At 40.1% G+C, this 12209-nt stretch overlaps 2 protein-coding genes across 5 annotated transcripts in view; one reads left to right on the top strand and one right to left on the bottom strand.

Moving 5' to 3' along the window:
* ZC3H14 (zinc finger CCCH-type containing 14) overlaps positions 1–12209 on the top strand; it is a 503257-nt gene that overhangs the window by 20158 nt on the left and 470890 nt on the right. For 2 of the 3 annotated variants that reach the window (XM_085061590.1, XM_085061592.1), the window contains exons 14-17: positions 200–336; positions 1362–1456; positions 2273–2379; positions 2983–3262. In XM_085061590.1, coding sequence (XP_084917716.1) covers positions 200–336; positions 1362–1456; positions 2273–2379; positions 2983–2989 — 346 coding nt within the window. In that variant the 3' untranslated portion in view covers positions 2990–3262. Of the gene's footprint in view, positions 1–199; positions 337–1361; positions 1457–2272; positions 2380–2982; positions 3263–12209 lie in introns of those variants that run through there. The other variant, XM_085061591.1, reaches the window with a different exon arrangement.
* Positions 8821–12209, bottom strand: part of EML5 (EMAP like 5) — a 103700-nt gene continuing 100311 nt past the window's right edge. For both annotated transcript variants that reach the window (XM_085061588.1, XM_085061589.1), the window contains one exon: positions 8821–12114. In XM_085061588.1, the coding sequence (XP_084917714.1) occupies positions 12078–12114 (37 nt within the window). In that variant the 3' untranslated portion in view covers positions 8821–12077. The remainder of the gene's footprint in view (positions 12115–12209) is intronic.

Raw genomic sequence — 12209 nt, 5'->3', positions numbered from 1 at the left:
TGCAGGAAGGGAAGCAGTGCAGGTGTTTGGGTGCACAGTTCACACTCTACACCGTGTGCCCTGCTTGGGAAGGAACCAACACATGCGCAAACCCTGCTGCACCTCTGGCTTTTCTGTGATATTCTGCCTTTCATGTGCAACAGTTGTTTAGGGATTTTGCTCCAAGTATGAGCTTTTGATTCAATTTCTTTTCCCTCAGAGCTTTTCCTAACTGCAAATTTGCTGATAAATGCCTGTTCATCCATCCAAACTGTAAATATGATGCGAAGTGCACTAAGCCAGACTGTCCTTACACTCACGCCAGTCGACGAACCCCACATCCGTGTCCTAAACCAGGTGAGCACATCTTGTTTTAGATGAAAGTGCTGAAGGGACAGCAGTATTTTTGGAAACAGAAACTGACAGTGGTGAAAAAAATTTTTTTTTTGCCTGAATTGACCAAATTTTATTTCAGCTCTTAATGCTAGATGAAGACTTACTATCCAGTGTTGCTGCAAAACTTGTTATCAGAAAAATCCCCCAACACTCCTATGCAAGAGTCCATATGAAGTCTGTGCAAGGCCAAAGTGGTGACTTGCACAACTTGTCCATTTCTCTGAAGGGATTAGCCAGCACTGCAGTTTTACTCAGATTTGTTGCTTAAATTGGACACATGTTATACCAAGGGCTCATTACACAAGCTGAAAACAGAGGCTTCTCCCTTTGGACATTTTTTCTTTAATGCGTAAAGTGTAGGAGTTAAGTTGGTGTAATGATGACTTTCAGGATGAGGTTAGTTGCTGAAGGCAATAGCTGTGTTTGGATATGGGTTGGTGTTGCTGAGCCTCTTGAACCATGCCAAGGTGCAGGGCCTTTACTGCATGATCTTTTAGAATTAATGTAGCCCCTAGTCACAGTTCAATGCAGTGTTACTACTTTGCCAGAAACCAAGTACAATGTGCTTGTCTCCTGTATCATTTCCAGCAGCTCCTCTGTATTCCTGGAAAGTGCAGTGCCTGAACTTTTCAGTCCAGTCAATTGAAACTTTAACAGGCTTGCTGCTGTCTAAATTTAACATGTGAGATTCTCTGCCTACCAGAATCTCTGTGTAATTTGTTGGAAGTTTTGCCTTGACCATGGTACTTCCTGTCCTGAAATGGTGAAGAGCCAAGTTAAACAATTACCTCATAGCCTTGTTCACTAGGATGAGATCCACTAACTGCATTAGGATATGCTGTCTATATTTCTTGCTGAACTTTGGTGTATTATGAAATGGAATTTCTTGCAGAGGATTGATGTATTTAAGGTTGTGTGGAGCTGTCTTAAAAGGCAATTTATTGTGATCCAGACTCACTTCCTCTTCTTTTCATTTCTGCTATTAGCACCCCTGCCCACACTGTCCATATCGTCCAGTAGTCCGCTGTGCAAGTTTTTTCCAGCTTGTAAGAAAATGGAGTGTCCATTTTACCACCCAAAAGTAAGATATATCTCCTATCTTCTTTCCTTTCTAGAAAGAGACTTGAAATATGCTACTTTGGGACAGGAAACGTTACTAGGATTTCACACTTTTTGCTTTTACTTTTCACACTTTAGCTTAGAAGCAAAATTTCCAAAAGCAGTGACTTTTTAAGTAATCTTTCTATCTGATGCTGCTGGGGAGCTTCAAACAGGCCATAGCTCTTTTCAAAATATGCCCAGCCAGGATGCTGGGGACAAAGGAGGAGCCTGTTTGGAAGGAATACATCTTAAGACTCCTTGCTCTTCAGATGTGCTGCACTATACAAAAACTTCAAAGATTGCCCTGTTACCCCGAAGTGTATTAATGTAATTTATATACTACAGGAGTCTATTACTTATGTACTTCTATAGAATTGGGTCCCTGCATCTTATGCCGGGAAGTTTTGTGCTTTTTTAAGCCCTAGCTGTGCCAAAACACCCATGCTGAGATATTATTAGCTGGATACTCTGGCTTTTCTCCCTCCTCACATAATGCTGTGTCATGCTCCTAACTTGTGTGCCCAAGTCAATTCAAACTGAACTCTGTAAACCCTTGAAAGCAAAGGCATTTCTACCTGTCAGTGCAGTGGCAGTTTTGGAGCATCAAATTCATAGCTGATACTTTTTAAAAAGGATTTTCTTGTCACTGGGCTGAGCTGGTTGCACTGGTGGAGGGGGGTGTTGGTTCAGTTGCAGGTTGGGTATCACAAAGCAATACAAGCTTGCAGTGCAGCTCAGCGTGTTTGATCAGGCAGCCAGCACTGAGCAGCCCCTTCTGAAATACTTTTGGTTTTAGCATTGTAGGTTTAATACACAGTGTACAAGACCAGACTGCACTTTCTACCATCCCACTGTTGCTGTACCTCCACGCCACGCCTTGAAATGGACTCGAGCTCAAACCAGGTGAGAAGCTCTACTCTAAACCTAATGAAGAAAAATAGAAAGTATGTTGTGACATTACTAATGTAGTTTTACTTACAGAAGTAATATGTGTGTGAGGAGCAACGAAGACTGTGTGAAGAAACCCCTTAAGGGCAGCTTTCTTCCATAAAGAGCTCAGCGCTGTTTGATTGTAGTTGTACAAACATTAACTAATGTGATGCAACCCTGATAAACAAGTGTCTTGCAGGTCAGTGGAATCCTGACCTGTACAGGTTGTGTTTTCTGAGTTGTATTTGAGTAAAGCTGAAAATCATTTAACCATTGTTTTATCTTGTGTCTAAGCTCTCTTTTCCTCAATAGGTTCAGCTGTTTCTTTGAGTGTTTCTGGCAGAGCAGCTCCTTCCTGTCATCTACCCATGATTTCATAAACCAGTAGCAAACTTCCCAAAGCTGCAGCTATGGGCCTGTCTTAAGGCTCACACAATTGAATGATCTTTTCACTCCAACTAATCCCATCTGCAAAGATTTTAACTATTGCAGGGGTAGGGCACAGAGCAGTTCTCAAATCATCTTTACAGAGGGTAGAATTGTTCCTTAGGGAATTGTTTTTTTCTTCCTCCTCAGTGAATGAATAGGATACAACCTGGAACTGAGCTTTGCCTCCTCTGGACAGTAGAGGACAGGAAGATTGACCACCAGGGCACAGGATGCTAGGAAAGACTCATGCATTTTGGACTTTGAATATACATTGTTTTCATAAAACGAGGTTGATTGCATACTTGAAATGTCTCTAATTTTCCAAGTTTGTAAGTTTGGGCAATTTTGCATTTTTTTTACACTGTAAGAAAAAAACATCTGTGTAAGAAAAATTTTACTTTAAATTCCATTAAAAACCTTCAAAGCACGTTTTGTGTTCTGTTTGGGTAATGTTCCTTGTTTAAGATTTGGTGTGTTAAAGAAGAAGCAGAAGCACCTAGAAGCTTATTCCTGTGTTTGGATCGTACTGGAAGTACTTTTTGTCCAGCAAGTGTTAGGAACTGTGCACAGCCAGGGACTGAACTCTCCACCCCAGCACAGACACAAAGCACATGCATTGTGTTTTGGCTGTTTTTCCAGTGCAGTGGTTGTCACAGTCCTTCTGCTCTCTAAAATGGGGGAAAAAACCACTTCAGAAGCCAGAACAATTAAAGAATTACTGATTCTCTGCTCCACCTAAAAAGCCCACGAACTGCCACTTCACTTGAAAATACACTCAGATGTCTCCATTTATTCCAAGAGGAAACAAAGTACCCCTGAACTTCATTCTAAGGAGTTCTTTTTTCTACTGGACAGACTGTGGTTTTCTCCTTGAAGAAGGTTCCTGTGACTTATATGGCAAAAAAAAACAATCCGCACACATGCCCATAAATATGTTTAAGTGATATTAAAATGATGAAAAGTGTTGAACAGTAACATAAATGCACTTTTTTATTAAATCTTTTTATATTTTGGGGAACTACATTTTCACAAAAATATACAAAAAAATTTCTTTTTACAAATATTTACATTCAATATCAGAAAACAATGATAGCTACATATTTTAAACTTAAATTTGACAAATATAGTCTTGAATTCTGAAACTTAACACTCCAGGAAAAGTATTTTTAAATTTTTTTTTAAATAAAGTACTCAAAGTTCATATTCAAATTTAAAAAAATCTTAATTAATGCAAAAATCTGACATTTAATTTATATATATATATATACTTTAAATAAACATACAACATTGTTACAGGAATTAGATGTTCATGGTGGAAACCAAAATGGAGTACACTTAAACCCATGATCCTTATTACAGAAATACATGACCATACCTTTGGACTAGTTTAAAATACTTTTTTTTTCTTTTTTTCTTTTTTTTTATTTCTTTTTAAAGCAAGAGGGATTATCTGACACACTCCATAATGAAACAACATATCTGAACAGACAACTGGATTTTAAGCTTAAAGAACTACAGTAAAGTATTTTTGTAAGGTGACCTGACAGGGGAGTGGAGAGGAGAGGATGTGCCCTAGTGTTGCACAGAGCACTGCTGGAATGGGTTTCCAGATGAAGGACTGCAAAGAACATTATTTTTCTACAGAATTTCCCAATGCCTTCATTAGCTGCCCCTTGCAGAAATAGCTGCCACCATTGAAGCTGTTTCTGTGTGGGGTGAGGAGACAATAATTTGTAAGGGCAGCAGAAGACCAGGACCATGTCCATTGCTGCATTTCCACTGCTGTGCTGGGCTGTCACCAACTGCACAGTGTTGACAGTGACAAAAGGAACTGCTGCTTGCTTTCTGCTAAAAAATAGTGAACAAACCAAGCCACAAAGCTAAAGTGCAGTTTTTTCAAAGGGAATGTTTGTTTTAAAGGGCGTTTACTTAGTCTGTTACATTTTAAAGTTATTGTTTTGGGCCTGAATATGAAATTTTACATTAAAAATGCCTTAACGTGCTTCACAAATCAGTAATGCAGCTTTTCCATCACCCATAACTGAAATAAAAAGGAGAAATTGAGCTAATTACCAGATACTGCTTAAAAAAAAAAAACCAAAACCAAGTTATTTTGCACCTGAAACCACAATACCAGGGTACATAGTAGCAAGAAAAGGAAAAAAACAGACCAGAAATGTGTAAAGTACTACCCAACAGCACCAACGTTTCACAAAAGTACAGGAAACCATTTTTATTTCATGCAATGTGTGTCTGTGTTCATGCCTGGAGTCTCTTTAGAAAGGACATTTACTGGATTCCAAAAGAATACAGTGTAGGACATGTCCTGGGTGCAACTGGTGGATTGAAAAATCATGGTGTATGGCAATACGACTTCCAGCTCCATTGCATGGAAAGATCCCCTCCCTTCTCCCCAGTTGCAAGAATTTGCAACTAAGTTAATAGAAAATTAATTTTCAGCAACAGAATGCTTGGGATTGGCTTTGCATTACAAGTGACCACAGTAACATCAAAGTTGTGGTTAAAGCTGGCCAACTTCTCAGCTACTACAGTGGAAAAATAAACTTACTTGGTGGCTGGGAGAGAAGAGCTGGGGTAAGGGCTTCTGTGGGAAGGAGGATTAGTGGTAGTAGCCAAACCTACTGAAGCAATAATGGAGGATATTACGTGAACATTTGTTTTCCTCAAAGGTTTGCAACCCTGCAGAGGACTGAAACTAAAATACCCTTCTACTAAAGCCCTTTTTCAGAGCCCACCAATGCAATGCTTGTTGCAATAATTTACCTTTTTGTCCTTACGGCTTTGTCCCCTGCCTCAGCCCCCCTGAGAGCACCTGGAGGGAGCACCAGTTTTATGAGCTCTGTGCAGCAGCACACACAATGGGACAGTGGCATTTGTCCCTCCTAAGTATTAATCTTACAAGACTGGTAAAGCACAACTGGCCTTAATCCTCTGGTTTAAAACACCTGCTATGTGGGGGCCACTTAGTAGTTAAGTGGATAAAACCTGCTTTCCTTTACAAACAGTGTGAATCACACATATCTTCACATCACTGGAACAAACATGACAATACTTTGGGGGATATTAAAAAACAAAAAACATTTGAGGTTGGTGGGTTTTGGTTTGGGGTTGCTTTCTGTTTTTCAATAAGCTCTCACATGACATCTGTGCCCAAACTAAGTAAGATATGTGCTGCTAAGAGAAAAATCACTTTGTAGGGTCTTGAAGTTGTCACCCAAACAACAACAGAAACTAAGGAAACACCTATTTTGGCTTATGGAAGAGAAATCCAAACACACCAAGCAATACGAACATCCTGCCTCTCGTGTCCCAAACTCAACTGCCCTCTAGCAGGTGGAGAAGGATCAGTCCAGCTATTCATGCACAAATTTTGTGTTTCTTACAGTTGCTACAAGTAGAAGTCCAGTTGTCTAACTAGCACCTCTAATGAGTTTGGATTGTTTTTTACATGAAGTTTACCTTAATGATTTCCTTGTTTTGTAATGGTTACTATGGGACAAAATCAAGAACTTTACGCTGACTTATTTCTACTCAGATGTATTCGTAGAGTCTACATAACATTAACCTGACTTCCTATATATTTGAAGGCCCATGGCATGGAATCACTGAAGGAAAATTCAGCTCAAGTAGGATCTGAACTGCCCTCTGCAGATTCCTCTTTCTGTGACATCTCGAGTTAAACATAATAGAGACCACAGCTTTCATGTCTGTCATCTTAAATGTTGTGAATGCCCAGGAACAGAACCAAGAACTGCTGAATAGGAAAGAAATAAGAAAGGCAGTAATTGCTACAGCTTGGTTCTGAAGAGTTTTCTGAAGTATATTTGTTTGGTTTAATACTTTTTTGTTTAAAGAACATTATCAGAAGAGGCCTATTAAAACAATCCATGTTTGGCTTAGGTGGAAAGATGAGTAGCATTTTAAAATGCATCCTTAAACTCTTTTGCCTGAGCCTTCAGTACTAGAGAGCACTTTTGTCTTTGTAGCACTTCCTTTGTTGCAGGATGCTGTTTGCTGCTGTACCTCAGCTCTGAACAGGTGTCCCACAAGTATGGGAGTGAATAGAGCAGTGAATGGAAGTGGCTACATCTTCCCAAAAACAGAACAACCAAAGTTGTGAGCAGCAGAGTGCTCAAGGAAAGGCTGCAGGCAAGTCCTTACACTTCCCAAGCAGCCATGGAATACTTCCCACCTGAAAGATGTTTGCCACTTACCACTACTCATGTCAGTCCTTTTGTCTTGCCTTTGCCTATTTTTGAGTGCTCCCTACTCTGCTTTCCTTTCTTCTGCCTTTTCTCCATATTGTTTACTGATTTCCTGTTACTGTTTCCTCCACCCTATGTTCCATAATTCCAAAAGGCAGAGGAACTTGTAAGAATTACGGAAATTAGAGGAATTGCCTATTGTCATCATACTCAGACCTTATACCTTTTATTGTTTGGTTTTAAACAGAGGGATGGGGAAGACAACACATGTTCCATGCTTTTCTTCCTCTTCCTTTCCAAAGAAGTAAGTGAATGGGTTGGATTGTTGGTCTCACAATGAACAAACAGCTCAAGGTATCAAGGTTATGACTGGTTTGCTGTTAGTAAACTGAGAAAACGATGGTGAGTGTTTACATGTTCTAGCATCAAATAGACTAAGAAAACCACCCGGTACTTCTTAGATGCAAATAATTTTGGCAAAGAAACCTATTGTGGCTTTTATGCATATTATACACCTAAAACTCTTCTATTTTTATTTCTAAAATGAGCTATGCAGAGTTCAAGTCTGAAGACAAAGTTAAGTGAAGAGCAGAAGCCAAGGCCAACAAAATAATTGGGCTTGGTAACCACCCAACAGTGAGTGCTATAAAGAATGACAGTAGGCTTTGGCAAGCACATGGATCTATCCACATGAGCAGAAATCAAATGCTGCTAAAAATTTTAGAAAAACAGAGCAGATCACAAGGAACCATTAAAAAAAATTAAGAACAAAAAAGCACACAAATGCAATGCAACTAGGGATGTTTACAGCACTGATGTGGCAATCTATTTTGTGACTTGCAGTCTTACTTCCCTTTCTGTAGTCTACAGGATGCTCCACATTGTCCAAAACACTGACAAGAAAACAAAATGTTCTGGACAATGTTCTTCCACCTTGCCCGGCACATCCAGCCTGGGCTCTGGGTGTGATCCCGAGGCAGGAGAGCTGCTGCAGGGCTGGTGCTCAAGGGCTCTGGGTCTCTTGGCAAACTGGCAATTTTAGCAGTGGGGCTGAGGTGGTTTAGGTAGCAGCTGAGAGAAGTGGATAATGATTTTAAACTAAGTCACTCCTGAATGCTATCCAAGTTCTGCTCTTGGTACTGAAGTCCTTTATTTGGGTAGTTTCTAGACTGAGGAATGTCTCGCCTGCAGTGTCCCTGCTTTCTGATGGCACAATTCCAGGTCAGCATTAACCTGACTGGTGGGAAGTTCAGTTATGCAGAAATTAATCTTGCTAACACTGAAACCCTGATACAGAGCAAAGTCAGAAGTTGCTCTGAATGTATGCTTTCCATAGGCTGTCAAGTGATAAAATAGCCTTTTTCTGAAATACTATCCTTTAGTTTCACAGCATTTCTTGCTTTCCCTAGCAAAATCAGAAAGTCATACATGCTACCTTCTTGAGAATAAAAAAAAAAAATTTTTAAAAAAAACATTTCAAGCCTAAATGATTCAAGGTATTTGGCTAATTTGCTCTCTCTGACCTAATTCTCAACTGTGTTCCTCAGTTCTGCACTATGGCAACTTTCAGTTCTAAATGTGTTTATTTTTACTACTTCCTTGCTCCTAGGAGCTGGATTTTCCTTATTCTCTTTTTTCTAAGCACGCTTAATAGCTTTCAAGGGCACATTTATTTTTTTAAGTGACATGTCATTTTAATTTAACTGAATCAGTTCTCTACTCAGCAATATTTCTAGTTTTAAGAGAAATTAACTAAAGATCCCAAAGATGTGTTTTCTGCTAACCAAAAAGACAAGCTACAGTACAAAACCATCCACTATGAGTGACTGAGTTATAAAAAAACTTTTGCCTTCCCTTCCCTGGTGCTGTATAACCACAGAAGAAGCTTTCTCCAGCTTCAGGCAGAACCCTCCTGCACACAGTTCTCTGATGCTTCCAGATGAAAGGCTGCCACCAGTCCCTCCACATTCCAGCTTCTCCCCTGACCTATCCTGTGGGGTTCTGTCATCCTCTGACTTCTCTGTGGAGCATCCAGCCTCGAGCTCTCGCTGCCGATCAGACCAGGCAGCCTGTTCCCATGTACACATGCTTCAAGCACGGCTGGCAACAATTAGCAAGTTACTACAGTAGCATTCAATGTAAACAGCGAATGAGGCACAGTAGCAAGCACCATCACAGACAAAAGGACCAAAACCACCACAAAGCTGCCAACTTGGACCGTGCTGACAGCCAGCTCTTCAGTTCAGCAGAGAATCACAGCTAAATCCACATTAATTTGGAGCATTAATGCTCCAAACTGCAGCTGAGGCGCTGCTCCCTCCTCTCCTCAACATTTGTGATCATTCCCAACTGGCTGCCCCCATTTTACCTGGCAAACCACACAGCAGTTTCACCAGGGAAAACACTAGCTACCAATACAGGCTACAAGAGGAGGAAAAATGCTGGCAGTTCAGTTTTTCAAGAGCTCCTCAGCTTCCAGCTCCCATCCCAGCCCTTTACAGCAGCAGTGAGGTTTGGAAGAGAGTGAAGAAGCAGGAAGACCTGGAGGCTCAGTCTCTCCCACTGCAGCTTTCAGCCTTGCCCCTCCCAGGGCAGTCCTTCTGCAATCCACACAGCCTTTTTTGCTCATCCTTCAGCTCTGGTGTGGCCTTTGGGATTCCTCAGGGGAAAAGCACCAATGGACAAATTATCAGTGGAGAGGCACAGTATTAATGAAGGGGGTAGGGGGAGGGAGGAGGACTAGTGACAGGGATTTGAGGAACAAACCCTCTTGATTCACATACCTCCTTCACTGGGTGAAGACCTACAGAAGAGCTCACTGAGCCTAGGATTTTGAGGGGAAAACTCAGAGACAGAAATATATGGACTTTGATCTGGCAGTCTGAGTAGGACAGACTATGAGGGAGCTCTTAACAGTCATCTATCTGGATCCAATGAAAGGCAACTTTAAAATAGAGGCAGGACAAATCTTACTTCAAGTCCAAAAGTCCTGCAGAGATGTGTTTAATAAGAGATAGAATCACAGCTATAGAAGAGCACACTGCAAACCATTTCTCTGGTAAAGAGAAGAGTTAAACGCCAAAGACTAATTTTCATGTACAACAGACAGGCAGGAAACAATGTTATGAGATACATCAGGTCTAATCACATCTCTCATATGCAATTCCCCTAAAGTCATAAATATTACTGGCAAGATTACTGTACACTCAGGACCAAGTCCTGAGTTTTTGCTCCTGTAGAATAGCAGCTGCATGACTGGCAAGACTTTGCTAAGAACCATCATGCTGAGAAACCTGATAACTGTTTAATTCTTCAACTTCTTTAAAATAAATATTTGTTACAACTTGATATATAAAATATATTACCTAAGACAGTTGGGTAACTAGTTTTGTGTAGCACATAACAAGGAGAGCACAGAACTCTGGCTCTGTAACTTTTCTCCTCCTCTTCTACCTGCAAGCCCTCCCATTGCCTCTGTAACCACCAAGCACACAAGATGATTACAAGAAGAGAGGAGGTTTATTTCTCTTTCATCTGGCATTAGCAAATGCAAGAGATGAATAATACCAAAGCCTTTTGACTGACCTAAACAAGTGCCACTGTCAGCAGTGCTCTCTTTACACAGAAAGAGAGCTTTCTGTTCACAGCACAATGCCACAATGAGAACAGGGCTGATAATTAGTGACTTTTGATCCCTGCTATGTTGCATGAAAATTAACTGTCGGTAATGCTTCTCTGTGACATGATTTAGACAAACAGCTGATGAAATCTTCCTCATTTGTACCCAAAACACAGCTTTGTTCAGGTTTTTATTATCACTGAAATGTTTTTCCAACTTAGAATCTCAGTTATGTTGCAGGATAGAATAAATGCTCGAGGTGACAGCAGGTCCATTCAAAGAAGCAGATGATTGGACATTTTTTACAATCAGAAGAGAAATCTGAATAGAGACATCTCCCAGCTAGTCCTAACTGTTAAAAAGTTCAAATGTATAAAATATAATACTTGGAAAGTTTATATTCTCTCTCAATCTCCCCTATGATGCTGAGAAAATAAAATCAATTAATATTGCTCTGAAATTCTATTTTTGCCACTGGTGACATCCCAAGCTTTATCAACAACAAGACTACAAAATCTTCACCCTGGCCCTCATTTCCAGCACAGAGGCTCACAGCCCAGTCAAGTAACACAGCAATAATCTCTCTTCCACTGAGAATACTTTTATTCACAAGGCAAAAATTGGAGTTAGACTTTTAGGTAGTGGGCAAGGCACTCGCAAAGTGAGCAAATCTATTTTTGCTCATAGAACTAATTTAATGTTTAAGTGCAACAAAAACACTAAATTAGCCATGAAGATCATGCATATCCAACGGCTTTCACCAGACATGACTGTGACCCAGGCCTCTAAATACAGAAATATTTCAGTCATAAGGAATCAGCTCTATTATTTTCTGCTTCACCAGATGATGTTTCCTTTTGAACAGCCATAGAAATATAATTTCCATTATAATAATTCAACATTTATTAAAATACTATATATTTAAGAGTTAATATATGGTCTCTCTCAGTAATAAAATATGAAATACTCTTTTTATCTATGCTATTTAGACCTCAAAACTTAAAGGAAAAACATTCATGCTGAAAATAAATCAATGTACAGCACTAGGTCAGAAATAGCATCTCTTGATTAAAACCCCAAGAACTTGCTGCGAAACTGTACATTGATTAACAATTCACTTTTTCCTTTCATCCACATACTTCGTTTTCAACATCTGGCAGTGAGTGGAATACAAACCCAGATTATCTGACACCAAAGCAAACCTAGCAGCCTTGGTGTCCTTGTGACAGTCCATCCTTCTGGCAGACTCCAGGTGCTTGTCTTGCAGAGACAGATTGCTCTGTGTCTTGGGTCATTTCTTACGCATGCAGGGCACAGTAGAATGTCACATTGCAATCCTGGGTATTTCATGCCTGGTACTTCATGCAGTGGCCTCTTTGCAGGTCTCCATGTCTCTCTCAATGAGGCATATGCACACACTTCCAAACAAATAAGCTGCATTTTCAGAAAGATATTAAATATGAGATATAGAAGACTACAATGTTGTTAAAAGAAATGGCTAACACAGCTGAAACAGGTTTCCATTAAAA

This window comes from Lichenostomus cassidix, chromosome 5 (assembly GCF_008360975.1).
Source record: "Lichenostomus cassidix isolate B80296 chromosome 5, HeHo_3.0, whole genome shotgun sequence".
NCBI classification, from domain to species: domain Eukaryota; kingdom Metazoa; phylum Chordata; class Aves; order Passeriformes; family Meliphagidae; genus Lichenostomus; species Lichenostomus cassidix.
The sequence above is the reverse complement of the archived record's forward strand: the minus strand, read 5'-3'. Positions and strand labels throughout refer to the sequence as shown.